The sequence below is a fragment of the Cloeon dipterum genome, chromosome X, assembly GCF_949628265.1.
Source record: "Cloeon dipterum chromosome X, ieCloDipt1.1, whole genome shotgun sequence".
Classification (NCBI taxonomy): domain Eukaryota; kingdom Metazoa; phylum Arthropoda; class Insecta; order Ephemeroptera; family Baetidae; genus Cloeon; species Cloeon dipterum.
In genome coordinates, this window is record NC_088790.1 from 4,309,542 (window position 1) to 4,337,162 (window position 27,621).

At 42.2% G+C, this 27,621-nt stretch overlaps 3 protein-coding genes across 5 annotated transcripts; 2 read left to right on the forward strand and 1 right to left on the reverse strand.

Annotated features, from left to right (window-relative positions):
• Positions 1-2: 2 nt before the first annotated feature.
• yrt (yurt) lies at positions 3-27,003 on the reverse strand. 3 transcript variants are annotated; one of them, XM_065492371.1, is made up of 16 exons: positions 26,611-27,003; positions 8,342-8,446; positions 8,201-8,243; positions 8,060-8,138; positions 7,460-7,557; positions 7,287-7,407; positions 7,018-7,105; positions 6,867-6,955; positions 6,708-6,809; positions 5,512-6,044; positions 4,141-4,263; positions 3,916-4,077; positions 3,717-3,816; positions 2,785-2,881; positions 2,217-2,678; positions 3-663 (listed from the first exon to the last, which is right to left on the reverse strand). In XM_065492371.1, the coding sequence occupies exons 1-16, from the start codon at positions 26,773-26,775 to the stop codon at positions 520-522; spliced, it is 2,511 nt and encodes an 836-aa protein (XP_065348443.1). In that variant the 5' UTR covers positions 26,776-27,003; the 3' UTR covers positions 3-519. The 3 variants fall into 3 exon arrangements, with proteins under 3 accessions (XP_065348443.1, XP_065348442.1, XP_065348444.1); XM_065492370.1 differs by having other exon boundaries at positions 3,916-4,080; XM_065492372.1 differs by lacking the exon at positions 2,217-2,678 and having other exon boundaries at positions 3,916-4,080; positions 26,611-27,002.
• Positions 14,335-17,702, forward strand: LOC135945023 (UDP-glucosyltransferase 2-like). Its single transcript, XM_065492374.1, has 5 exons — positions 14,335-14,490; positions 15,941-16,400; positions 16,449-17,049; positions 17,105-17,324; positions 17,374-17,702. Exons 2-5 carry the CDS (start codon positions 15,948-15,950, stop codon positions 17,660-17,662), a joined length of 1,563 nt encoding a protein of 520 aa, XP_065348446.1. The 5' UTR covers positions 14,335-14,490; positions 15,941-15,947; the 3' UTR covers positions 17,663-17,702.
• LOC135945022 (UDP-glycosyltransferase UGT5-like) lies at positions 17,912-19,724 on the forward strand. Its single transcript, XM_065492373.1, has 4 exons — positions 17,912-18,425; positions 18,476-19,076; positions 19,138-19,357; positions 19,408-19,724. The coding sequence occupies exons 1-4, from the start codon at positions 17,976-17,978 to the stop codon at positions 19,700-19,702; spliced, it is 1,566 nt and encodes a 521-aa protein (XP_065348445.1). The 5' UTR covers positions 17,912-17,975; the 3' UTR covers positions 19,703-19,724.
• Positions 27,004-27,621: the final 618 nt, after the last annotated feature.

A 27,621-nucleotide genomic window follows, 5' to 3' on the forward strand; every position in this document is an offset into this window, starting at 1 on the left:
GATTTATTTACAATAAAGTTTCTTTATTATTACAAGTCTAAATTGTCACATCAGTAGACATCGATTTAAATAAAAAAAACTCATCGATCGAGAAGAACTTTATTTCCAGGGACGGAATGCTTGGTGTTAAGAAAATTTTGATCTTGGTAGAAATTGTCTTATTATGGCACTCGAGAACGAGAAGCTGGATTATCGGGTGGAATGTGCTTTGAAATGCACAAGAGAGTTGGAAGTGTCCGATGAAAAAAGAAAAACAAATGCACACCAGCACTTATCAGCTATAAAACAGCGCACCAATAACACTTAATTACTCATTAAAAGCATGATCAGGGGATTTGGCAGCACTAATTGATTGATTAAAATGAGCTGACAATGAGAGGATTTCCAAATAAGATATTGCATAGAGAATAATTGCACTTGCCAACAATTACTACGTTTACATACGCTCGAGATTAACATAATCATTGTTTAAACTATGAATTAAACGCTTAAAATCACAAGTGTAAATACTATGCTCGATCATAATTCGGTTGTGATTACCGTTTTTCGGATGATGGGAGCTTCTGAAGAAGTGTCATTCACCAGCCACGGCGATATTTGCGGCGACACTGGCTTGCTTTCCGCTGATTTCAGCGCTGGTTCTGGAGATTGGGGCTTAGCTTCCTGTCAACGACAAATGCACCAATTTCAAAAGGACTTCCGATTGAAGAGTTCTGATGATGGTCATGCAGCTGACTCTCATCATTCAGCAACCACAGGAAAGGTTTGATTTTGTCCAAAGACCCAGGTAGGGTTTGCAAAATCCCTAATTTTACCAGTGCCTCTAATTTATTCTGAATGGCAAATTGAAATTAAAAGAAATATTAATTGGGAAACTCCTAGGATATGATTTTAAAATTAATGGTGGAATTACGGAACTCAAGTAGTAGATTTCCAATTTCACGATTTTAGGCGATTTAAATTTTCAAAATAAAGTTTTAGGTCAAATTAGATTTAATCTAGTTCATAGAAAATATTCTCATAAATGAAACGACACAAGATACAGCACAAATAAGTCCAGATTTGAATTTGTGATGGTTAAAAACATATGGAACAACACAAAGAACGTCATGTTTCGAGCAAATTAACTGAAGTCCAAAAAACTACCCCCAGGGGAAAAGGGGTGAGTTCTAATTTCGAATCGCAGCCTCCGATTTATCATGCTAACATCCGAAATCTGGACACAACTAACTGTAAGCTTAAATTTCATGGTACGTTATGTTTTATTAAACAGAGATCGGGTTTGGAACTCACCCTTTGCTCCAGGGGGTAGATTTTTGGGATTTTTTGACTTCATTAATTTGCTTGATACATGACGTTCTTGGTGTCGTTTCTAATTTTTTTCACCACCACAATTTCAAATCTGGGCCCTTTATTGCTTCTAGTTAGTTTGTAAAAATGCAGAGAATTTTCCCAAAGAATGAAAATTAAATACGAGCCCTTCCATACGAATTTAAGGCCTTAGACGCCGATTGGACAGAAATTTCTGGCGTTTAATTTTGTAGCAGATTCATATTCTGAACTTTTAAATTTACAAAAAATGAAAGGTCAATATCACCTTTCACGTATTTTTTTTAGAAAATTCAATGTTTCAAGTGCCCTGTTTGATCTTTCTAGATTTAGGTCCAAAAGGACAAGTAGTAGCCACGCGGAGAAGCCAAATTTGACAAGTAGATGTAAGTCCAACCTTTAAGGTCCAACCATGACGGGACCCTGAGGATCAAAACACGAAAAAAAGGCCAAATTCATCAAGTGTGGTGTTTTTTCCCTAGGTTAACGATCCTGTGAAGATCAAATTTGACGTAAAAATTGCCAAGAGGGCATTTTATAACTGCATATTAAAAAGTCAAAATGTTGCGAAACAAATGACACCAAATTTCCCCTGGTGTTATACCTCATTGTTTAATCAATGATATCGCCAATAACTGAGATGAGTTTCCTTTTGAATAAAATTGACTGTGCTGTGTAGTGTTTCATGCCAAATTTTATTGAAAAAAAAAAAATAAAAACCAAAAATTTCGCTGGTGTTAAGGGATCGAGGATTGAGGTGTGGTATGAAGATGGGTTTTTACAGATGTAGAATAATCATTTATTAGGACGATTACAAAGAAGCGTGGTTACGTGCTGAAAAAGCAGAAGCATGCAGTGCGCTAGGAGAAGGAAAGCAGGCGCGGTACCTTGACAATGGCGTTCTTATCAGCGATCAAATCCTCGTGCTGCTTGATGACGGGCGACTTGGGCGCCGCTTCCAACACCTTTGGGGCTTCGTCGCCGTTGGTGAACATGTTGAGGAAGGGATTGAGTTTCTTTTCCTGCGGCGAGTTTGGAGTCGTGATGAACGGATTGGTCGTGCTCAGCGGCGACGTGGGCGTGCCCGGCAGCTCCGTGAAAGGGTTGAAGGGGTTGCTCGGCAGGGTGGGCGACGACAACTGGGTCGTCTCGCCGTTTTGCAGCTTCACCTTCTCCACCTGGCCCCGCTCGCCCCACGAGAAGTGGGTCACGGACACGGGGTTGTTGCCGTCGGCCGCTGCTGCCGCCGCAGCCTCGTCCACGGGGCTCGGCAGCAGTAGCAGCGGCTCCACGAGAGAGGCGCTGGCGCCAACTCCGCCGCTCAGACTCAGGGTCAAAATGTCTCCGCCCTAGGGGCAAAAGCAAGCGGGCACAGTAAGCAACACTACGAGTCAAGCTAGCAGTTTATTTGTACACTACAAAAAGACAGATAAATCAGGAAAAAATGCGACTCACCACTGAGACGAAGGTCGCTGCTGAGGAATCCAGATGGTTCGAGTCATGCGCGCTGGCGTACAGTTGGTTCTTGTGATTTACGCTTTCCGAAGAGGAGCTGCGAAGGAAAGATTTAGTTTTTGTCATAAAATCTATCTATATGGGAAATTCTCGTATTGAAATGAGAATTATTCCAGAACGATGGATTTAAATTCCAAAATATGCCCAATTACAAGAGAATTATCAAATGCTACGGATTTTTTGTCAGTTATTCAGAGTTTGAGTATTTTTTAAGCATTTGAATTACGGTCATTTAATTTTTTGTCTGAAATTTGAGGTTTTCAGGAATTAATTGTTTGCAAATACTATAAAACGGTACAAGATTCAGCAAAATGTTCTCCAGATTTGAATTGATGATGGCAAAAAGATTATACGACACTAAGAACGTCATATTTCTAGCAAATTGAGTTAAGCCCTAAAAACCACCCCCATGGGCAGGGGGTGAATCAATTACTCATGTCTCTGCGCGCTAACAGCCCTAATCCAGCCAAAACTATGCTAATTTTATGGTTAATCCACTAAGTGGAATTTGAAATTGGAACTCACCCTCAGCCCCCAGGGGTGGGTTTTTGGGCTTAAATAAACTAGCTTGAAACATGACGTCCTTGGGTGTCGTTTTATATGTTTTTTACCATCACCAACTCAAATATGGAATTATTTTTGCCGAATTTATAAAAAACCACGTTTTTTAACTTAGAGAGTCCAAAAATAAAAACTAATCTCGCTTAGAAACCCTCAAAAAATGGCAATTCTGATATTATAGGGCTCAAAATTTGAAGGGAGGTTTGCCTTGAAGTGGAATTTGGCGGTTTTAATTTCTTATTTAAACGAATAACAAGCGACTAAAAACAGAACAAAGCAATTTGAAATTATTTCAATTGACAAACACTTACAGGGACAAAACATTCCTTTCATCGTTGACATTACTCATCTTCTCTGGAGTGCTCAATTCCACGGCAATAGGTATCTTCTTCATTTCTTCCTCAGCTCGAGCTAACAAGATTATAATTTGAGTAAAATGTGATTTTTCACTACAAGGAAACATAAAAATGAAGGGGAGACACAGAGCAAGAGAGAAACACACATTCACACCTTTTAGAATATTGCACTTGAGAGTTTCTGGAGGAAGAGGTCTAGCGCCCCAAGGATTGTGTCCTTTGAGGGTTTGGTTGTTGGGCTGAATAGAGCCATTGGTCACGGGAGAGCTTGCCCTTGCCGGATCGACAATGGAAATCTTGCAGGAAAGGGAGTCAACTTCTAAAACGAATAACGTGCATTAGGAAAGAGCCGAAACCCAATTTATTTTGGCATTCGCACCAGTTGCCTTTGTGGTTGGATTGAGAGCTGCGGCCTCATTCACAGGGTCTTCGCGACCCGCGGAAATCGTTTCCTTTGCCAAACTCTTCAGCAAAGAGTCAAGCCGCTCTTCAGCGATTACAGCTGAAAATTGATCCAAGTCATTTTTAATAAATTCAATGTAGTCCACGCTATTTAATTAAAAGCTTTTAACTTGTTCCTGAGCAAGATAGCTTGATAATACGTCGTTGGATAAGCAAAAGATTATTGAGGTATAATAAGTAATGAATTTACTATTTAAATATTATAATACAATGGATTTCAGCCATCCTGATTTCAACAAAATCGAGTGTTTCTATTATCGAAACAAGTAGTGGCGTAACAAAAAAACACGGCTAATTTTATTGAAAATAGAATATAAATTTTCTATATGACAAAGATAAAATTAAAATTTTGAGGAGCGATTTTTAAGTTGAAGAATTAAATGATTAAAGACCAGCTTTGTTAATGCTACATATACTAACTACTGAATTACTGAACAGTCCGATTTCTGAGAAGGCTCCCCTACAATTTAAGTTTTGGGCAGGCACAGTATAAATTAAAGGTTTATTTGACACGTAAGTAGATGAAAAAGGTATAAATATGTATAATGGTATAGGATCCAAATAAAGGCGAATCTGAAGAAAAATTTTACACGTTTATCACTCACCCGAAAGCACCAACATTAGGGCGACATTTTGTTACAGAATTAAACGGTGCTAGATAAAGCAAAAAAAGAGTTCAGATTTGAATTTGTGATGGCGGAAAACGTATGAATCGGCATCAAGAACTTCGATTTCAGCAAAATAAGCCAATAAGCCGCCTCCGAAGAAAATCGACTTGAAATCTGGCCAAAATTAAGAAAATTTCAGGGAATTTCATGTTTAAGGGTGCAGAAAAAACGAAAAAACACATTATATTAACTCTGATTTGAATAACTCAAAAAAGAAAAAAAGTACCACCTCTTTTAGATATGTTACACTTGATTATAGGAGACACATTTTGGAATTTATTGATTTGGAGACAATTTTTCCTTCAATATATGTGGTGAATTATTTTTCTAACTTGAAAATCACGTTTTGTGGCCTTGACTGTTGACCTCCAAGTTAGTCAATGATCAGAAATTGTTTAGAATGTCATGAACCAAATTTTAGGCACTGATTTCAATTTATCTCAACCAGGAGCCAAAACCCTAAACCCCTTTAAATTAGTAATTTCTTAAATTTCAACCTAAAATTCTTAAGGATTCATTACAAAATCTGAAGAACCATGGCACCAACAAGGGTTCACCTTTGTTTGGATCCTTCCTTATTTCACATATAAAAATATAGTAAACAAGCAATAATTGCAAACCTGGTGGGACAGGCGAGGTGGACTTAGATCCGAGGGCAACGGCGCCCTTGCTGCTTCCGCCGCTGGAGCTGCTCATTCTGCTAGGGCTGTTCCTTCTCCTGATCGATCCTCCGATGAGGGAGGACTGGGGAGTGAGCGCCGGCGACGCGGGCGCTGGATCCAGGTCGTGCAGCTGCAGCAAGTCGGCCGTCTCGGGCTGAGGGGGCACCGGGGTGGCCACCACCTTGGGCTCAGGGGGCGCGGCCGCGGCCGCCTGCGAGGCGCCGGGCGGATTGCGTTGCCGCTCGCGCAGCACGTGGCTCTGCCGCCTGGCGTAGCGCTGACTCGGCCGCCGCTCGAACTGCACGCTGCGCCTGCTGCGGCTCGTGATGGTGGTCTGGAACTCGGTTTTGCCGCTGTAACGGAAGCGAGAGCCCATGCGGAAGAAGTTTTGGCGCGCCGAGTTTCCCTTCACGGGCGCCCGTAGCCGGAAGAACGTGTGGTGCTCCACTGCGCACTTCCACAGATGCTTGCACGCTTTTTCGTTGTGGAGCCTGCAGAGGAAATGATCAGTTAGACGGAGATTCAATAAAAAACGGCAAGAAACGTCCAGTTTATCTGAATATATAAATAACATTAACGAAAGTTCAAGATTTTCAAACCGCGAAATTCTGCACAAGCACGCAAAGTAACATTTTGGTTAAAAAAGTAAGAGACGTCCAGTTTTTTTTAAACAAGCAAAGAAAGATTTTAATGGATGCACTAAAAAAAGGAAGATTAATAAGATCCAGTCTTTTTCCTAACCGGAAAATACGAAACTTCCAGTTTTATCCAGATGATGATTTTTTTCTGGATTCTGGTATTTCTGTTAAAAGCAATTTTGTAAGTCTTTATTCTTAAGGTATGGATGTTCCTTTAAATTAGGCACTATATATATATATATATATTTTTTATTTTATTTATGAGGCAATAATTTAGAAACCCTTGAAACTTTCTTCGACTAAAATCAAATAGAAGTGTGATGAACGTTTGCAATTTAATTATTGAAAATATCAAACAATTTGTTACAAAATTATTCTTCCGAGAACAATATTAAGTGAGATAACTTCAGCATTTTTTCTTTCGCAGAATCCTATTTATATTTGTAATATATGTGTGTAATTTTTTAAACGGCGGTCATTTCTCTTTTTGTCAAACATATTGGGTAAAAAGCGTACCTGAACACAAAAGTGTGCTCTTGTTCCCTGCCATGCTCATCGTCTTCTACCACGACAAGAGTGAGTTTCTTCTTTTTAAAGTCCAGCTTTCCGATCTTAGGCCTGCGACAGACAAAATGTTTAATGTCATCAGAAAAGTACAAACAATATTGGTCTTACCAAAAGAAGAGACCAATTTTTTGGGTTCCCTCGAAAACTAATATACCTGTAGGGGTCAGTCCTAGAGAATATTCACACCCGTCTTTTCCCTAAATAAATAAGAGCGTCCAAATTAGGAAATCAGGAGACCTGTTTGTTAATTTTAACTCACAAGAACTGTGTGCATAACCACGCCGTACATTTCTAACCACTTCACTTTGTTGAGGAAATGCATTTCAGCCTGAGCCGGTGTGTATCCTCTGCAAACACAAGGTTGTGGTTACTTTTGACGAATTTCTTTGTCAAAATAAATCATCAAAAGCGATTTTTGGGGATTATGAGAAAAAAGGTAAATAGTTTTTAATAAATTTAGCTGAAAATTGGTTTGTGAACACTGTTTATAAGAGCCTGAAGCCTTAAAAATGAGCAAAAGTCACGCACTTGCACTTCTTGTATTCGTCCAACGCCAGAAACTCCATCTCCTCAGACTGCTGGGGGACGAATCTGAATTCTGATATGACAGCCGGCGTGTGCACTCCTTCCTCGTAGTCACCCAGCTCAGCTGCAATGCGACAATTAGCGTTGCACGTGAAAAACAACGCACGTAATATTACATTGTAAGGCAAGTGCGGCTAGTTCAACGGCAGTCTGAATGGGGCACTTGAGACGCGCCTCTAGCAGATCAAGTTTCAGTTGCAGGAAGAACTGGTACCTAAAACACACGCACCAGAGTTTAATTTTTGCCACCCACAGTCTGGGCGCCTCTCGTAGTGTATAGAACAAAGGTCACTTTCATAATAAACGCTCTAAACGTTAACAAAGAAAGAATTCCTATTGGGCGTTTCATGTTCAACTGATTTGATGATTCAGGATAGCACGTTTTAATCCGAAAATTTGTTAGTGCAGTTTGCTAAACAAATATATTTGCCGTTGTTAATTTATCAAAATTGTAAGAAACTTTAAACTGCCAAAATGACCGGATTTAAAAATTTAATTTACAATTTTTTAAATCTGCTCAGCTAGAAAAATTATTAAATAATGTGCGAATTTCATACTTAAAGGAAAATTGTAGCAGTTTTAAATTTTGTAGACAGTTTTCACAAAATCAAGCTCTATTTTGGCAAGCGTATAATTTTTTTCCAGTAAAATTGATTGTAATTTTTTTCGGATTAATACGTGCGCTCTTCTTGTGAACAAAAATTCATGATAAATACCTGGTGAGCTCCTCCCTTAAATTATTTGGCTCGGAAGAGTAGAATTTCACTCTCAGTCTGAATGTGTAGGGTGGTCCAACTGCGGATCAATTTGCATTCGGTCAAGGAACTATTGTAATTCGATTTCAAGAGAGCACTTACTTTTGACTTGTTTCTTAATAGCCTTGGTCGGGTCGAGCCAATGCTGAAAGAAAAATTACGTAATCGTGCAGGTTAGTCTGTCGCTCAAGTGTGTACAGTGTGTAATAAAATTCACGTGCGCGCGCGAGTGTTTGTGTATACCTGCACATTATTGGCGTCTGTGTACTGCAGACCGAAATAGTCCTTCTCAATGAGGTCCAGCGAGTAGAAGGTCTGCTCCAGTAAATCACTGCCCACCGCCTTTTTCTGCGAACACATGAGAAAAAAATAGACGTGTTAATCATCTTTGTCAACCGCAAACCAACGTGAAAATTATGACGCTCTAGTGCTAAAAAGCGGACACTTTAAAAGCTTTACAACTTGCCGAAAAAGTGGAGGAAATAAAACTGCAGGAATGGAACTGATTTATTTATATACTTGACGCTGTAGAGGGTTGATTAATGCTAATACAAGGTGGTAGTTGAATTTAATTTTGTACAGGGTAACAGTTAAATTTACAATTGTGCTAAATTTCTCGAAAAAATTAACAGTTATTATCAAATATTACTCGCTTCATTTTGATTCCTCTCGTCGCGATCTATTCAACGGTGTGCAAATTTGGATGAAAAATAGCCCAAATTTTTATTTTACAGCAAGTACAATTAATCGATGACCGCCGCTTGATTTAAAATCAATATCACGGAAATTGAGCTCCTTCCCAAATTTTAGGACATCCTTTCGAGGCATATAACGGTATATAAATTATTTTTCTGAACTTTGCAGTACCTTTCCACAGTAAAATCTGATTTCTTGCTGATCTTCACAGCTGACATTGAGCAATTAGCAAGCTTTTCGACCGACCTCCCCCTACATAATTGCCTCGTGAACTTTGGAGAATTTCTCAACCTAAATTGTGCATGCTAACCCAAATCTCAAGAGAAGACACGACTGTGTCGAAACCTTATTGAGATTGAGGCAAAACTCATCTCATCAGATTGCGATCTGATCCATTTTTTTTCTCTCGTCTCTGATTGAAAATGAAAGTAAAGTGAGGCAAGCGGGGCGAGCTATATGACGACTCCATTTTTTCCTTCATTCGCGCGCGGGCACTGCGTTTGCGTTCCGAGAGAAAGGAAATTGAATAACGAACGACGACGGAGTTGCTACCGGCTCACCGTGAGAGATGTAATTTTCTCTTGAGAATGAAACCCTGACTGGTCTTCTTCCGATCAATCATATTCGATTTAATTTGGAGTTTCTCTCGCGCAATCTGAACCATTTGTGTGCGGTGTGGATGCATTTTAAATACTACTTCCCGTTGCACCTGTCTGCATTATTATTATTACAGTAACAACAGGGAAACTTAAATATTGAAGCTTTCGTTTTGAAATAATAACTTTCGCTTAATTTTATACAATTGTTTCGATAGATTTACTTATTCTATGGACCATTTATGATGTTTATTTCTCAAACGCAACGCAAAACGGTTTAAAGTAGAACTGCGGGATATCATTTTTGACAGTGCCAATCGATTCCGAAAAATTGAATTGGGTTGAGCAGTCGAATCACTCGGTCAAAAATTCGAAAAGACCTGCCGAAAGTCGGTGCAAACGTGAAATACCTTTACTTTTTGGTGGTTTTTGGTCTGAACCTAGCAAAAAGTGTCACAAGAACGCTATAGATCAAGCAAAGAGAGCAATCAGTTCTCTGATTGGACGTAATGATTGCCTAAGATCGAGAAAGCAGCGCAACAGTGACAACCAGTACAAGTAAAAAGAAGGTGAACTGCAGATGATACACTGTCAAATGACTCGCTTCCACTAGCTGACGCTGTGGAGCTGTTGTCTCGGTTTTAGATTCAGACGAAAAACCACTTTTTAACTGAGGGATTCGGTTGCCTATAACCTAAATTCTCAATCAACTTTAGATTAACTGTTTGAGCAACGTGACAGTTCATTTCACAAATCAGTCGATGTGCTGGAAATGATCAAAGGCATCGCCTCCATGGAGTAAATCGTCAAATTGCGGTAAACAACAAGCGACACAATCCAGTGGTCAGACCGCAGCGGCCCATTCGTTTGGCCGAAAACAAACTTGAATTAAAAGTCTCGACGGCGCGAATGTATTACGCCTCTGCGCGCGTCAGTGAGTCACGCTCATGCACGGCAAATACGAGTTATGAAAAATGATATCAGCCAACTTGCAAGCTAAGATAACGCATTATTGACACTCCACAGCTCCAGTTCGTATTATCAACGCTTCAGGGCTTGGCCGACATGTGCCCACATTCTCTTTCCAGCACATGTTCGACGTTCGATTTGGTCACAAGGGAAAAAAACTCTAAAAAAATTTGTCATTGCGTAACTGAAATATTTTCTGAAAATTGGTTAAGAGATTTCAATTTCTGAGAAAATCGACTTCAAAGAATAAAGATAATCAAGCAGCTATAGCATGAACCATCTCTTTACTGTAAAATCACGATTTAATCACAATTTAGGGAATGTTTCCAACAAATTCACACAACTGTTGGATAAATCGCGGCGAGAGGGAACGAAGTCAAGCGACAAGCTTAATTTTTTTTTCGAGAAACGCAGCAAATTAAAGACAAAATCCAAAAGAGCAGGAAAGAAGAAGCGAGTAACACTCATCAGGTGATTCCCCCTTAATTCAACCAGCGGTTACGTCAGCACGTGATGTCAATGTGCACAGGCATAAATGCCGCAAAGCATAAATCTCCTGCCTTATCTAGCAAAAGGCAAAATCCATTCGTTTCGCTGAGAAAAAAAGAGCACTGACTCGTGGAAACGCGGCTGACGGCGAGCAACTGCTGCATTTTCATGCGCGAGCGTGCTTAAGCGAATAAACGCTAGGCAAAAGGCAAATCCAATTAGGCAGCCGCCGACTCGTCATCAATGAGCCAAAAACGTCGCTTTTTCTCGCTAATCCGCGCCGTGACACAAAAAATATTACGCTGTTGCTCAATCGCGACCGCGCCGCCGAGCCACCAGCCGCCAGTAGCGATCAATGCTTCTGAATTCCATTGCTTACTTTTCGACCGACGCCCCCTCAAGGTTTACAAACATTGCTCAAATGAGGGCAAGGTATTAACTGCTGATTGTGTGACTTCAAACTCTTAGAAAAAGATTGGATGAGATTGGTAATTTTCATAAGTTTTCTAGCAGAAAAGTCATGCAATAGGGTTTTAATTTTTTCTAAGATAATTTTCATAAAACTAAGGAATTTACAATTTTTTTGCCTAGAAGTTAATTAAAAAAATTACAATCCAGATTAAAAAGATTTATAACTAAACCTAGCAGCTTCTAAAGCCAAAATTCCCAAAATTCGAGATTTGAACTCAATAACCGATCTAATTTTATTTCTTTAAACAAAGATCAAATTTTTACTATATCCTGCCAAGTAAATTTTGATTTGGCACCATCTAAAAACACGTGATATAAAAAAATCCTAGGATGAAATCATCATTAGATTAGTATCTGACGAGGAAACTGATTTAAATGCGGGATTGAAGGGCCGTAAACCAACTTGGCAAAACGCCAGCAAATCGTGCATGTTCTCTCTATGTTGCACCGCGAGTGTGAATTTAATTATCAGCGCGATCACTTTCTATTTCAAAGCAGCAGTGCACGCTTTTTCTCACTCAACGGCGGCGGAGGTGAGAAGATCACACCGCTTGCTGATGTTTGATTAGCGAAACCTGAGGGAACTGGGGCAAAATTGGATTTTTGCGGCGCTGTCATTTTGGAAAAGACTATTTTGTTTTTTTCTTAAAATTTTGTCTTTTACAGCAGTTGTTTCAAACATTTTAACGATACAAAATTTTGTTTTCGAAAAATTATAATTGTTTGGTAGTATACAGGTCAAGGATTTATATTTAAAATCTTTATTTTCAGTATCGAGGCTTCAGTATATTTATTTTTTTTCCTGGTTCCCGACATGAAAGATGGCTATTCTTATAGTTTCTGCCGGATTAAACTGAATATTAGTCATTCTAAATTCCTGAATTTTAATAAAACAGTTGCAAATATTTTAAAAATATAGAAAGTAAAAATATAAAAATTAATAGCACTAATTATTATAGAAACTTATTACAATATAATTTGTGCTTTTATGGATGGATACAGTGCCAAGATATTAGCCAATTTGAGACAGATTTTTTAATTTTTAAAAACTAAAAATTTCTTTTAACAGGGATTTTCTAATTTAAATGGCTAATAGAAATTTTCCACATTCAAATGCAAAAAACATACTGCTGATTGAATATTTCGATTTTTTTTTATCAGGAAACCAGAAAATCGTGGGATTGCTGGATTTATTTTTATTAAAAGTCCTTCTCTTTAAAATACTATTTTGGAAACTATCTATGCTGGAGGGGAAAGAAACGACTCCAACAAAAGGTGTTTTTGATAGAATTCGCCGAATCAAAGGTGCATTTTCCCATCAACACAGCACTTTTTGCGGCAGTCGAGCGTCTTCTCTTGAGCCTCTGATTACTGAGTGGAGCGATTAATCAACGGCCACCACAAACGCCCGTGGCTAATCACCGTGAAACGACAACCAAGGACAGGGGTCAAGTGAAAGTGACCTCGGGACGCACGGTTCGATGCATTTTCTTGCTTCCTGGATGCACAGAATTCGGTAGCTCATGAGAATGCGACGGGGTCGCTGAACCAATTATCTCGGTAGAATGGGAGAGACGAAAGGGAATCTGCGATTTTCGGTTTTAATATTTTTACTCACGCCGGTGCACCAGCATAATCTTTTTTTCTTGGTCAACGACCTGTGCAGTTGGTTTCATGCCTCGCAGACAAGGGAATTCAAACACGAGAGGTTTCCAGGTAACAGAAACTGAGTCGTAAAAGTGCGTTTGGGCAAACCGAGCTGTCTTTTTTATTACAAATGAATTGATGCACACGAAATTCTTTTCGTTACCGTTACTGCACTGTGTTATCAATGAATAACAAACCAATTAGAATAAAAACTGGGCTGGTTGCTTGGTATATATCATTTTATTTAAAATTTAGACGTAATATGTTGAAAACTTGTTAACAGAGAAACTGTTTTTACTTAAAATTTTGATTTATTCCTAAAAGGTCGTACGACTTTTTCAAAATTAAGTTAAGTTCTTAAAGAAAACTGGATACCAAATGCTCGAATTTAAAAACTAAAATTGTTAGTATTAAAATAATATATGTAACTTAATTTGGCTGTTTTTATACCGCCAAAACGAACAAGTCGTTGTGTAAATTATTTGAGAGTTAACGAAAGTGACATTTTCTTTGCTGTTATTGAAATAAGTTTTAATACGTATTTTTAACCAAAGCAAGGACAGTCTATTTTTAACGGATCTAACAAATTCCACCACCAGAAAAATCTCCAGACGCGAAACAAAAATTTGCACTCATCCTCCCGGTTCTAGCTAATTTAAACTATTTTTAGACGCCTTTAAGGCGCACTCTTAGATGGTATATAGAAAACATTTTTGTGGTCGATTTCACTTGGGATGAACCATTTCAAAGCCCCGGCCGGCTTTCCTGTTCACAACTTAGTGTCAGTGACGCAATTAAGCGGCGCATTATTAATCACAATGCATTTATTTGTCTGCGGCGGGTCCCGGCATCAATTTTCCGAAGGTGGAAGGTGGAAGGAAACGCTTTCACTGCTCGAGCGGCTTTTGGTTGCTTGTAGCTGCGAGTGGCGCGCGGTTCAAGAGCAATGGCACGAAAGGAGCATTGCCTCCCACGCACAATGGCCTCTCGCCCGCCAAGCTGCTCGCTCGCTCTTTAACGGGAACGCCACCTTAATTACCTGCAGCCGTTCCGACTCTCGCTCCTTTCCTTTTTCGCTTGCTCTTATCACCATCAGGCAGAAACAGGAGCAAAATAATTTATGCTCTCGTTAGAATACCGGCTGCTGCTTGCTCTACTAACACGGCGCACGCGAGTTTATCTCCGCGGGGACAAAAGCAAAGGCGTCATAATCGCACTGTCCGCATTTCTTCCTCCCATCAGCGAGAAAATTCGTTTTTTTTCTCCGCTGGTCATGCACCACAAGGACACGAGTTTTTACGCACGTTCGGCAGGCCAAGGGTTTTTCATCCTCCTATCATTATCTCCCTCCTCTCCTCGCTGATGATCACAGAGGTCCCACTCCTTTCGCGGTGCCGCTTGGTGCTTGCGAACCAAACCGTCATAATAATAAACATTCAGTCGCAACACTAGCCAAAAATCGGCCGCGTCTTTCGCTAAGTGGCCGGCGTTACTTTTGGAAAAAGCAGCAGGCTGAAAAGACAGGTAATTTTGCAAAACTCAAACAATCATAGAGAAGCAGAATTTTTGCTCATCATCTGAGACATCAAGATGGCGGTGTTTGGCGATTAACTCTTTTCAGTTTCTGCGATAAGGTTGATTACAAAGAACAGGAGTATTTCACATTCATTCATTTAGAGGTGGCGATGAAGAATATTAAAATGAATAAAATGAAAGTGCATCTCTGATTCACCTTGGATGAACATAAAAAAATCCGTTGGCGATGTAACATAATGTTTTTTTAGTGACCTTCCGCCTTCCGCCAGGATCAACAACATGACTGAATCGCTTTTTAGGGCTTAGAGGCAAACTTTTAATTTATTTTAAATAAAAATATCATTTATTGCCCTACAAATTGATTCCTTGTTTAGCTGTGCCACTCGAGCACTTCAAATTAAATCGTAAAACTCCGGCCAACGGTGATTAAAACTAAGCACGTTAATTGATTCGTCCTTGAACGTGAGAAACAATCAGACCGCGAAAAGTGATCAGGCGCCAATAAAAACCAAATGTGCGTCGGTTTCGGCTCCATTCCTCCAAAGACGGGGAGTGCATCAGACGATTAAACCAAACTCTTTTTTGTCTCGCACAGAATTGGCGGAACTGAGGTGGAGCAATCACGCGATTATCCACTGGATAATGACCTGACTGCTTCAACGCTCAGCCAAATAATGTGCTTGGCGACAAGCAGCCAGACATTACGCGACTGTTACTTTTTTGCGGCCAAGTCGCGACAGGCGTTGTTGAATAATAGAATTAGCAGGTGGCAGCAAAATCAAAAGATAAGTAAAGCACCCCTGCTGGACTGAAGGCGACAGCCGCGCATAATTTACGCGTATATTACTTCCGGTTGATTCGTGTCCCCTCATTCATAACCGAACACGCGCAGTGGAATTAATGATTTTCTATATACGTAGCAGGCACGCCATCCGCATTCGTTGCTGCGATTAGTTCCTTCCACTTCAGCTGCCGAGCTAGCAGGTCGCAATGTTTTCCTACTTTTGATGATTCAAAACGTTTCTTCTCTGGCACTGAGAATGAGATTTGGTACTAATGCACTTTATTATAGTTATTATCTTTAGTAATTATTGCCACATATAACAGCACAAACAAACCATTATGATATCTTCAAATTGGAACAGTGCACATATTAATTATAAAAAGTAGATTCGGACAATCTCATATCAAACATAGATTAAAATGGTTGTTGATTTGCCTGATAATCGCTTTATTAAATTGAAATCTGATAGCATTTTAGATCAAGCTAGTTCATTAGAAACTTAGAGTGTGAGCCGTACAGAAGAAATCTGTGGATCTCATTGGGTAAAACATAATTTGGCTTTACCATTCCTAATGGAAAGATTATTAAATGTCTTATGTTTGACTAACTGCAAGTTACAATTCACAACAAGACTTGTTTTTCGTGTGTCCACAGATCAATAATGAGGGTTCGCGGATTGGTGCTGGCGTGTTTCCTTTTGTGCTTAGGAACAGGAGAAGCTGCCCGGATTCTCGGCTTTTTCCCTGTTCCTGGAAAGAGCCACATGATCGTGTTCTCCGCGTTGACACGTGCCTTGGCTGAGAGAGGACATGAGCTAGTAATCGTCAGCACTTTTCCCCTAAAAGACCCACCAGCGAATTATACGGACATCAACTTGTGGGACAGTTTGAAAGAAATTTACTATAAAATCGTGAACGTGAATTTGTATGATTTTGCTGATGAGTCGGTCATCGCGGTTCCGATAATGTACTGGATACAAGCCAGAACTGTCATGAATATCGCCTTAAATGAGCCGGAAGTACAAAAACTTCTTAAAGACGAGAGAGGGTTTGATCTCGTTATAGCAGAGGATTTTTTGAGCGAGTCAACTTTTGCTTTGAGCCATCACTTCAAGGTATGCAGAAGATTATAAGTTTAAAATAAAATTCATTGCCTTTTGCAGGCACCTCTCGTCTTGATTTCCTCCATGGGAGGATTTCAATGGACGAATTACGCAGTGGGCAATCCTGCTTCCACCTCTTACGTTACCAACAGTATGCTACCCTATACTGCAAAAATGACTTTTTGGGAGAGGCTAGTCAACACGGCTTTCAACCTGTACTGGGACATTGGAAGCGAATTGTTTTACTTCCCTTTCCAAGAAAGTATAAAAAGAGACGTATTTGGACCTGATGTGCCTCACGTCAAGGATCTGCGTCGCACGGCAAGTTTGGTTTTGACCAATAACCACTACGCGTTCAACCAACCCCGTCCCCTGGTGCCAAACTTTGTTGAGGTTGGGGGAATGCACGTCAAACCGCCAAGCAAACCTCTCCCGAAAGATATCAAAGAGTGGCTAGATGGAGGCAAAGATGGAGTCATATATTTTTCCATGGGTTCCAACTTGCAAGGAAATTTATTCCCAGAGGACAAGAGGAAGGCTTTGGTTCAAGCGTTTGCCGAGTTGCCGCAAAGGATTTTGTGGAAGTGGGAGTCTGAATCTATCCCTGAGCAGCCAAAGAACGTCAAGGTCGCGAGCTGGATGCCACAGCAGGAAATATTAGGTTATTAATTAGCCAAAAATTGCATTCTTGTTATTTTAAAATTTGATATTCGCAGCCCACCCGAATATTAAAGTATTCATTACGCACGGCGGATTGCTAGGAGCTCAGGAAGCTATGTATCACGGAGTTCCATTGATTGGTATCCCGATTTTCGGCGACCAACGATTAAATGTCAACAGGGCTGCGATCAGTGGTTACGCCTTGCGACTTGATTTGAACAATATCACCAAAGAATCCGTCCTTTGGGCAGTAAATACTGCTATTCATGACAAAAGGTATAAGAGGAATAATTTAAAAACAAATTTAACTTTTGTTCTGAAATAGTATTTCGAATGAAGCAAAGAGAAGGTCCAGAATTTTCCACGACCAACCGGAAAAGCCTTTGGACAGGGCAGTTTTCTGGGTTGAATATGTTCTCAGACATGACGGCGCTAATCACTTGCGATCTGCAGCTCTCGATCTCAATTGCTTCCAGCTCGCCCTCTTGGACGTTTACGCAGTTCTCTTTGTGATTGTTGGAATATCTGTCAGTATCCCTGTACTTTTGTTCAAAAAATTATGTTGCAAGAAAAAGCAGGTAACTATTAAATCAAGCAATAAAAAGAAGCAATAGTCTTGACCCAGTTTCAATAAACAATCTTAGCACTAAAGTTGTGACTCTCATTATCTTTGAACTTCTCGCATTCTTTGCTTCGTGTACTCGTGTAAGTTTGGCTATAACCCTTGATCCTCACATCGATTGGCAGCAGGCAACATGATAATACTTGAAGAGATAAGATATTGGACTTGGAACTAGCTGTGTCACGTATCATCACTTTGTCAAAGCTCGTTGCAAGGATTGATAAGGCTACTTTTCTTAGTTTGAGCACCGTGAGCGACAAGGGAGTTGCAATTTGAATTTTACTGGTCCACTTCTTTAATCAAGAATGGGTCGAAGCTTGGCTTTGGCATTGATATTACTGTGCCTTGCGATAAGTGATGGTGCCCGGATTCTCGGCTATTTTCCTGTTCCCGGAACGAGCCACATGCTCGTCTTCTCCGCATTGACCCGGGCTCTGGCTGAGCGAGGTCACGAACTAGTGGTGGTTAGCACCTATCCCCTGAAGGACCCGCCGTCCAACTACACGGATATTAGCATTGCGGAAAGCATGGAAGAATATTTGAAGGCATTCACCGATGTGAATCTGTATGACTATGCAGACGAATATATCATAACTGTTCCATTTGCGTACTGGTTGGAGGCTAAAAACATTACCGAGTTATCTCTGCGCAATTCAGACGTGCAAAAGTTATTGAAAGACGAAAGAGGCTTCGACCTAGTCATTGTTGAGGACTTCATGTGTGATTCTACCTTTGCTTTGGGTCATCATTTTAAGGTATTAACTGATTTTTATGGTTCATTTGTGATTATAAAACAAATAAAAAGGCACCGATCGTACTAATTTCTTCCATGGGAGGATTCCAATGGTCCAACGAAGCAGTGGGCAATCCAATAACGACATCGTACGTGGCAAACAGCGTTCTCCCCTTCACTTCTAAAATGAACTTCTGGGAGAGACTAGTCAACACGGCCTTTAAAATATATTGGGACATAGGAAGCGAAATTTTTTACTTCCCTTCCCAAGAGAGCCTTAAGAAAGAAATATTCGGACCTAATGTTCCTCACGTCAAGGATCTGCGTCGCACCGCCAGTTTAGTTTTGACCAATAACCACTACGCGTTCAACCAACCCCGTCCCCTGGTGCCAAACTTTGTTGAGGTTGGGGGAATGCACGTCAAACCACCAAGCAAACCTCTTCCGAAAGATATCAAAGAGTGGCTAGATGGAGGCAAAGATGGAGTCATATATTTTTCTATGGGATCAAATTTGCAAGGAAAATTATTCCCAGAGGAAAAGAGGAAGGCTTTGGTTCAAGCGTTTGCCGAGCTGCCGCAAAGGATTTTGTGGAAGTGGGAGTCTGAATCTATCCCTGAGCAGCCAAAGAACGTCAAGGTCGCGAGCTGGATGCCTCAGCAGGAAATATTAGGTTCCATTAACCAACTGTTTCATTCATTAAAATTTATCTATCTCCATGTTAACATTCACAGCCCACCCAAATGTTAAAGTATTCATCACACATGGTGGATTACTGAGTGCTCAGGAGGCAATGTACCACGGCGTTCCCTTGATTGGAATCCCAGTTTTCGGCGATCAAAAATTGAACGTCAATAGGGCTGCCATGAGCGGTTACGCTTTGCGGCTTGACCTCAAGAACATAACCAAAGAATCTGTCCTTTGGGCAGTAACTACTGCACTTAACGATAAAAGGTGAGCAAGAAAATTGCTGACTAACAACAAATTCTATAGTTAAATTATAGTATGTTAGCTGAAGCCCAGAAAAGATCGAAAATTTTCCATGACCAGCCGGAAAAGCCTTTGGACAGGGCCGTATATTGGGTGGAATATGTGCTCAGGCACAATGGAGCTCATCACTTGCGGTCCGCAGCACTCGACCTAAATTGCTTCCAACTCGCCCTCTTGGACGTTTACGCCTTTCTCTTAATAATTGTTGCTGTGTTCGTCTCTATCCCGATCATTACAGTTAAGAAATTGTGTTGTAAAAAGTCAAGTAAAAGTAATTTAGCCGTAACTGGACGTAAAAAGAAGCAGTAGCAAAAAATTAAATGAAAATGATAAAAATCAATACTGTGTATTTCTTATCGGCCGCAATTTGCACGTTTGCCTCAGAACTTCAAGGTTAGTTTCTCTTGCAGTGCGTTCAGAAATGACCGTCAATTGTGTTATAAGTTTGCTCAGCAGACAGCCTTCAGTGGACCAATTACGCAGTCGGGCACCGAATTTCCGACCTCATACGCATCAATGGCTTTCCAGTGGAGAGTCAAAGGTTTTGTCGATTTTCCCTCTGAACCACCCTCTTTGTCAGTTGAGGTGAGGTGGGCGGCTTGTACGTGAGGCAATAATGGAAAGGAAACGACTACCTGCGCAGGAGAGGCTTGACACCCGTGGTGACGCAGAGGGAGAGAAATCTGTTTCAAAAGACGGATCGCCGAATAATGTCAAATCATGCGGACAAAAAATTTAGAGCGAATTTTGATACAACATATTCTTAGAAAGAAAATACACACGCTAATTGTAAGAAATTACGAAAAACAGAAGAAAGAAAAGAAAAAACCTTTAAGAGTATCCAAAGAGGTCGTTAACCGAGAATCAGTGGAACATTATTTTTGCTGCACCTTCTTGATTCTTATTTGAGCACGTTTTTAATTATCACCGGCGCCGTCTACCTTTTGAACCTCGCATTATCACATCTCATTGTGTAACGAGAGCACCGTCTAATTACGGAAGTGCTTAGCCACGCCCGTATCATAAAGAGAGGCGGAATAAAAGCAACCTATGTGACGTTGAACAATTAATTAATATTATTATTATTTTTATTTATTCTCACACTTTGTCATAATACATTAATGTTATCACAAGTCAAATACAAATAGAAATCATGTGAGAAAGGGCGAAACTTCAGGAAAACACGTTACTAAGACCCTGCCCTTGCGGACAAAGCCGAAGTGAGCCCAGACTAGTATTCGTAACACATCACAAAAAATCACACATTAAAATCTTGCAATCACATACGCCTTGCACATGGTAGGAAACTGTGCCGCAGAACAGTCCTTCACTACTGGTGGCACATCATTCCACTCTTTTACGACGCGAAAGTCAAACACATTTTTGCCTAGGTCGGTTCGGGCCGGTGGCTGCTGCAGCCGAGGATGCAGTGGGTCGTCGCCACGGTGCACGCGTCCTAGTGTGATTCGTGCCATCGCGTCGTAGTCCGTCACTCCTGTGAGGCACTTTTTGAAAAACAGGAGGTCATTATACACGAGTTGGGCCGGTACTGAGAGGAGATTTTGTTGGATCGGCGGCGGGATGCGGCGGCCATGGATGAAGTGCAGCGCCCTGTTCTGCACTCTAATCATCTTCTCCGTGTTCGTCTTTGTAGAAGGGTGCCACGCCGGTGATCCGTAGAACATTTTCGGCTTGACAAGGGAGAGGTATGCGATTCTTTTTACTCTCAGCGTGCATCCTCGCAGGTTGCGGGCAGCAAAGCCAAGGGTCTGCACCGCTTTCTTCCGCTGGACATCAACGTGGTAGTTCCAGCGGAGGTCCCTCGAGAGGTGCACGCCAAGAAGCCGCTGCGTGGCCACGTACTTCAGCGTCACGCCACCAATGATGTAACGCGGGTTGCAGGGCAGGCGCGCTCGGGTGACGTCCATGACCACACACTTTTTTGCGTTCAACTGCATGCCGTTATTCAAACACCAAATGTCAATTCGGGCGAGGTCATCCTGCAGGGCGTCAATGTCGTCGTCAGAATTGATGTTGTTGTAGACCGTACAGTCGTCTGCGTATTGGACTAAGTTCGTATTCACAGCTGCAGGAAGGTCGGCGACAAAAAGGTTGAACAGGAGTGGGCCAAGACATGAACCTTGAATGACGCCGCTCGTCACTTCGCACGGTTCGCTCAGCGCCCCGTTGAAGCGCACGAATTGGCTGCGGCCGACGAGGAAATTTTTTAGCCACTTGAGAGCGGCACCGTCCACGCCGTGAAACTGGAGTTTATTCAACAGGCGGCGGTGCGGCACTTTGTCAAATGCCTTGCTCCAGTCAAGGAACACGGCGTGGATTCGGGCGCCGCTCTGGCTATCTAGGGCCGCCGTCCAGGAGTCGAGCGTCCGCAGCAGCATCGTGGTGCACGATCGGCGCGAGCGAAAACCGTGTTGGCCGTCAGGGAGAGCCTCTTTTTGCTCCAGATATGCAGCCAGCTGGTTGCGCACATGTTTTTCCAGCAATTTTCCAACAAGTGAGGTAACACTAATAGGCCGATAATTTTTGAAATTTGTTTTCTCACCATCTTTTGGTACTGGGGTGACTGCTGCATTTTTCCAGTCCATCGGCAGGTCGCTCGCTGAGATTGAAAGCTGGAAAATGTGAGAAAGGCTGGGGCACAGGGCGACGGCGCAGTTCCTCAGCAGGACCGCTGGGATGCCATCAGGTCCGGTCGCACTCTTGTTGTCGAGGGTCTTCAGTAGATTTTCCACAGCACCCGCGGAGATGTGCCACTCGCTCAGTTTTTGTTCTTGAGTTGGTGCGCGGCGCAGGAATGGAAAGTCGAGTGAAGCCGGCGAGAAATTTTCCTTAAATGAGGCGAGAAATCGGCTGGCAATCGCTCGTGGCTCGGTGAAGATTTGGCCTCCCGCAGAAAAGCTAGATGTGCTGATAGGCACCTTCGACTTCGAATGAATGAACTTCCAAAAGACCGCTGCTCCGCCAGGGCCTCGACCGAGCGCCCAAAACCATCGGTCTTTGGCCAACCTAATAGCACCTTGCGTCGCCTTTCTTGCAGTCTGGAAGAGAGTTTTGGCTTCGTCGGTTTTTTCTGTTTGCCACTTCTTGAAAAGCGAGTTTTTTATTCTTATCATTTTTTTCAAACCTTTGTCTAGCCATGGTAGCAGTCGTTTTTTCGATCTTTGGCGTCTGTTAGGCACGCAGTCTGAAACGCACGAAAAGAGAATAGACTTCCACTCCTCCCAGGCAGAGAACAGGTCATCGTTGGCGTGCACGGCTTGGAGTCTCTCTTCTAGTCGCTCGTTTAACATTGGCCAGTTCGCACGGCGCCAGTCGGGCACCGTGGTGGAAATTTGCGAAGGGCGGCGAGAGTCGACCCTCAGGTGGACGAGCAGGGCGTCGTGGTCGCTGACCCCGGGCGTGACTTCCGTGGTGGATACCAAGTTCGGTGTGTCGCAGAGAAACAGGTCAATGACCTTCTCGCTCGTGGCAGTCGATCTCGTCGCGCTTTTAATTAGCTGAGCAAGGGCAAGGCTATCGAAGCTGTCGAGAAAATTTTCGGCGATCGTAGACTTCGGCAGGGGTGACTCGGCGTTCCAATCGACATCAAGGTTCAAGTCTCCCATAATAAACAGTGCGTCATAATTGTGTTGTTGCTCGGCGGCCAGCGACAATGAGCGGAGCAACTCCTCATTTTGTACGGCGGTCGAATTCGGCGCTCTGTAAACAGAGGCGACGAGCACTCGCACGTTAGAGATGGTCAATCCGACCCAGACTGCTTCTGCACTCGTTTCGAGTTGCTTTTGCCGGCGCGGTTGCAGGTGCGGCAAAACGGCCAAGAGGACGCCGCCTGCAGGGCGCTTACCACCGACGCGGTCCTTCCTTAACACGACGTAATCAGTTGGGATGACTTCGTGGTCCAGCACGTCCGCCGAGAGCCACGTTTCGTTGATGCCGACAATGTCGGCAGAGTGCACCTCGAGCAGCGCCGCTATATCTGCCGCCCTCTTCCTATTTTTCAGGGATCTTGCATTAAAGCAAAGTATGGAAGCCTCATTCTTGGGACGATTGACTGTCGTGTGTGGAACTGTAAAATTAATTGCAGCCGGCAGCGACCAGAGGGAGTCAGAAATAGAGGGAAGAGCGCAGATCATGCACGTGTAGCCGCCTAGTCTAAATTTTGCCTTTTCTCTTGTCGTCATTTTCAAACATGTGGCATGATAATTTTTCCCGCATTCACCGCATTTAATTCTGATCTGGGTTCTCCTGCCTGGTCGGTCGCACAGGACACAATTAACCAGCGGACCGGGATTCAGCTCAACTTGGCCGCTCAGCGCAAGGCAAAGCAGAAGGTGCCAAAGCGCGCGCTTTACAGGAGAAACTTTTAAACTCACAGGTGCGAGCAAAAGGCGGGACCTGAGCCAGCTGTTTTTGTGTGCCTGAATTCTGCCGGCGTCCAGGGCCGTCCAAATGGGCAGGACGCAGCGTGTAGTCACCTCGCTGGTTGTGAATTCGGGCGTCCAGCGATGGGGCGGCGTCGGCGGGTGCAGTGGCTCGGTCCTCAGGTCGAAAATCAGTAGCTGCAGGCGAGCAGCGCACACTATGGTAAACAACACAGCCGTCCTTCTCGTGATTTTTGATTTCATTTTATACTGCGGGTAAGCAAAGGGGTGAGCTGCCCACAGTTGTGCGTGTAGAGGGGCAGTTCATGGGTCCCCTCGGCCCACCTCGGTGTCCTTGACCTCAAACAGAACGGAGCAAACCTTTAGAAACTGGAAGTTCCTTATGGCTGAAGATCACTTACCAGAGGTGGGCGGGCCTCCAATTGATCGCTCAAGAGCAAAAAGGGCTTATAAAAGAGGATTTTAACTCTTTTGAATTCCATCCGAGTATTTTGAGTAATGATTCGGTGTGATTTATCTTGTTCTGCTTTCAAAGGAAATTAAACGGTGCTTTTCTTTAACTTATTGTTCAAAGGGAAGAATTTTGTTTCTTGATTGACATTTAAATGTCTGGGAAACCCAGGTGGGAGAAATTCAAACCCTGCCAATTAGTTGGTGAATGAATCATTACACGAGCTGACAATGCGCGCAAACATCAGGGTCGGTCTCTTTGCACTCTTTTTGCAGTCAACAATAATTGGCACAGCAGTTGCCCCACAAACGAAAACGAGCCGGGCTAAAAATTGAATGTAAACCCGAGGAATCGTGCACAATAGATCCATGGTGCACGCGGTGTCGGGGCCAGAGTGAATGCGAATCAGGGTCAAAACTCGTTTTCGAATCGACGCGGAGCCAGTCGGCCGCCTCGTTTCTTGACAATCGCGAGAGCAAAAGCAAAGCGGCGGCGTCGGCTGAGAAACACAAGAAGCAACAATTTGGCTCGCGGCTATGAGAGAAATACCGTATGAAAATAAATGAGATTCTGCTCACAACAATGACGGCATGTCCTCGCCTCCCCCTCCTCCAAGCGTTGCCCGCAAAATAATCGCCCATTATTAAAAATAGACGGCCGTACGCGAGGAAGCCCCCAAAGCGACGCACTTTCAATCAAAATGCATGCACCCGGATGGGGAATGCGAGTGTAGGTTTGTGTAAGTCATAAAAAGGGTCGCGTGTTTTGTGTTTTGGACTTTGGTGATTATCTGTCACGTTTAGTTCAGGTGCTGCGGGCGCTTTTCTCCGCTCTCTGGTCAACTCACAATCAGGGCTTCGGTCAGTCGTCCGATTTAGTAAATAAAATAAAAGTAAAATAAAATTAGAAGCAACAGAAAAGTTCTTTAATTATCTTAAAAGTTGAAAAATACAAAATTTCTGAGAAAATCGGCTTAAAAGTTTACATGGTAATCAAGCGGCGATTATAAATATTAAAATCACGGTTTATTTCACAATTTATGAAATTTTTTCTCAAAATTCGCACACCGTTGGATATATCGTGACGAGAGGAATCGGAATCAAGCGGAAAATCACTGACAACCGTTAAATTTCAGCAAAATCTGAAATTAATTGCTACTCAGCTCCAAATTGATTAACAATTCAAGCAAATTTCAGTTATTTGCACGCTATCTGTCCCTGTATTGAGCGACTGACGCCATTTTTAATTTAAAAAAACTATTCTTTAGCTTGAATGTCAAGTAGCCAAAATATTTTTTGAATTTTTGGCAAATTTGCAACAATTTAATCAATTTTGTCATCACAAAATGGCGTCAACCGTTCAACTCAGGGGCCTTATAAAATTCAAAAAGACGAAAACTACTGTTTACAAGTCATGTTGTGTTCTTTATCATCAAATAATCAGTTTCTTTAAAAGTACACCCTGAAGGGCCCCTATTTTACTAAATAAAATGTAATAAGAATGGCAGGCTAACTCTTAACTTGAATTTTCATCGAGTTTGCAAGACAATAATTATTTTTCTCATGACCGCTGCTGGTGAATGAGAACTCAAAAGCGATATTGACAAAAAGAAAACAAACTTGTGTCAGCATTCTTTGTCAAGCGATGAGGCAATAAAGTAGTAGACTGTCTTAACTACTGCTCAATCAATATATGGTGTCAATATCACAAATGGAGAGGTGTCCCTTCTGAAGGTGTCACCGAAATTTGGATATCAGTAAAATCTTGATTGAAGCCTAACCTGACCTGTAATAGTTCAAACAATTGTTGTCTCAAAACTCCCAAGTAACTTGAGACTTGAGATCCGTTGTGAACCTGAAAGGATATTTTCCCACGTCAGGTCTTTGAATGCGCAAAAATCAATGTACTGATGGAGTTCCAATAAATTTTCTTTCTTGGCAGCCTTGCCAGGGACGCAGCTCAGAAATTATTGTAGTTGGACGCACTTTTCCAACTAGGATACCTGTTTATCTCCCTCGTAGAAATTTCCGGTAGATTTTACTCCAATGATACTATTTCTCTTAGAATTTTTTTATTTGTTAAGTGCAAACGTAGTACTTTTATAAAACGAAAGGAGCACTCGTAAGACCACAACCACCACTTATAACATGCAACTGACCTTCAAATTCAATCCATACAACTAATAAAAAATCGACAGACAGTCGTCATCGGCCACAATCGTGTGTCCGCGTGACGCACTCGAAGTTGACAAATTAATTAGAAGCCCCTGAATTTTCAAAATTTGCAAATTATTATTACTCCTCAAATTTGGCAAAAATATCCTCGAAGTAAAGCTGCGCCTGGCCGTATTCAAATGAACTTACCGACAGGTCGACCGAGAGGTCGGTGCCATCGAGCAGGATGACCCTGCACTGGACCAGGTTCTTGTTGGGCACAATGCGGGTCGACTCGCTGCCTGGTCGGCCCTGTGTCGTCGCCTTCTGCGGCCCGTTGCTGCGTCCCTTCCTGCGGCTCAGGAAGCGCAGCATCTTGAAGCTGGTTGAACGCGAAACTCAGGTCCCTCGAATTTCCGAGGCAGACGCACTCAACTTGGCACTGCACACATCCACCTTCCGATTTCGGCTACTCAGCCACGCAAACGGCGTCGAGTCGGCCCGACGAACCGCACAACATTCCCTCGACTTGTTTAAGCCTGGCGACTCGGCTCCCGGCCTCCCTTCAGTCCCTTCCTCGAAACTCCGACAACTCCGTACAGGCGGACGACCGACCGATGGTAATCATCTGCTCAGTTGTTGCCTCCCAACGCCACCTGTTTGCGTCCAACGCAACCTGACTCATAGGCACTAGCGCGGAGATCTGCACTACTACACTACTAATTTTTCTTTTACTGCACGTTTAGTTTGACTTCTTATTTTTTACCAACAAGTTGATACTGCAAAAAACAAAAAAAGAAACTCCATTTTAAGTGGTCTGCGATTTATGCTTTGCGGTGTTAAAAATTGAAAAACGATCTATTTTTGCGCGGTGGAGGATAGCGGGTGTTCTGATTGGTCGAAGACAGTAATATACGTCACAAGGCAATCCGCAAATCTACGCCGCGCCAAATTAGACCGCATTTTGATAGAGCATTGAAGTCGCTGACCAAGAGACCACGCTACAGGAAACTCACATTTAAGGGTGAAAACTAGTATCTGGTTGAAAGAGAACATTATTCAACGTCTTGATAGATCAATTGATGCTTTTGTTAAGTAATTTGAGCCTTAAATTAATTACTAAATAATTAATCTCTCAAATTTCCTAGACGACGATATGAATGTTAGAATTAATCTCAAATATACTTAAAAGAACATCCTGGGATTCTACGTTTTATCAGC

Bases quoted from the DNA above. Each gene is read 5' to 3' on its own strand.
- yrt (XM_065492370.1), bottom strand. From the start codon at position 26,775: ATGCTGCGCTTCCTGAGCCGCAGGAAGGGACGCAGCAACGGGCCGCAG. The intron at 7,106-7,286 runs GTGCGTGACTTT...TTGTGTTTGCAG, and splicing joins GACGAATACAAGAAGTGCAA to AGGATACACACCGGCTCAGG. The intron at 4,264-5,511 runs GTTTGCAATTAT...ATCAATTTTCAG, and splicing joins CACCTCGCCTGTCCCACCAG to CTGTAATCGCTGAAGAGCGG.
- LOC135945022 (XM_065492373.1), top strand. From the start codon at position 17,976: ATGGGTCGAAGCTTGGCTTTGGCATTGATATTACTGTGCCTTGCGATA. The intron at 18,426-18,475 runs GTATTAACTGAT...ACAAATAAAAAG, and splicing joins CTTTGGGTCATCATTTTAAG to GCACCGATCGTACTAATTTC. The intron at 19,358-19,407 runs GTGAGCAAGAAA...GTTAAATTATAG, and splicing joins ACTGCACTTAACGATAAAAG to TATGTTAGCTGAAGCCCAGA.
- LOC135945023 (XM_065492374.1), top strand. From the start codon at position 15,948: ATGAGGGTTCGCGGATTGGTGCTGGCGTGTTTCCTTTTGTGCTTAGGA. The intron at 17,050-17,104 runs GTTATTAATTAG...TGATATTCGCAG, and splicing joins GCCACAGCAGGAAATATTAG to CCCACCCGAATATTAAAGTA. The intron at 17,325-17,373 runs GTATAAGAGGAA...GTTCTGAAATAG, and splicing joins ACTGCTATTCATGACAAAAG to TATTTCGAATGAAGCAAAGA.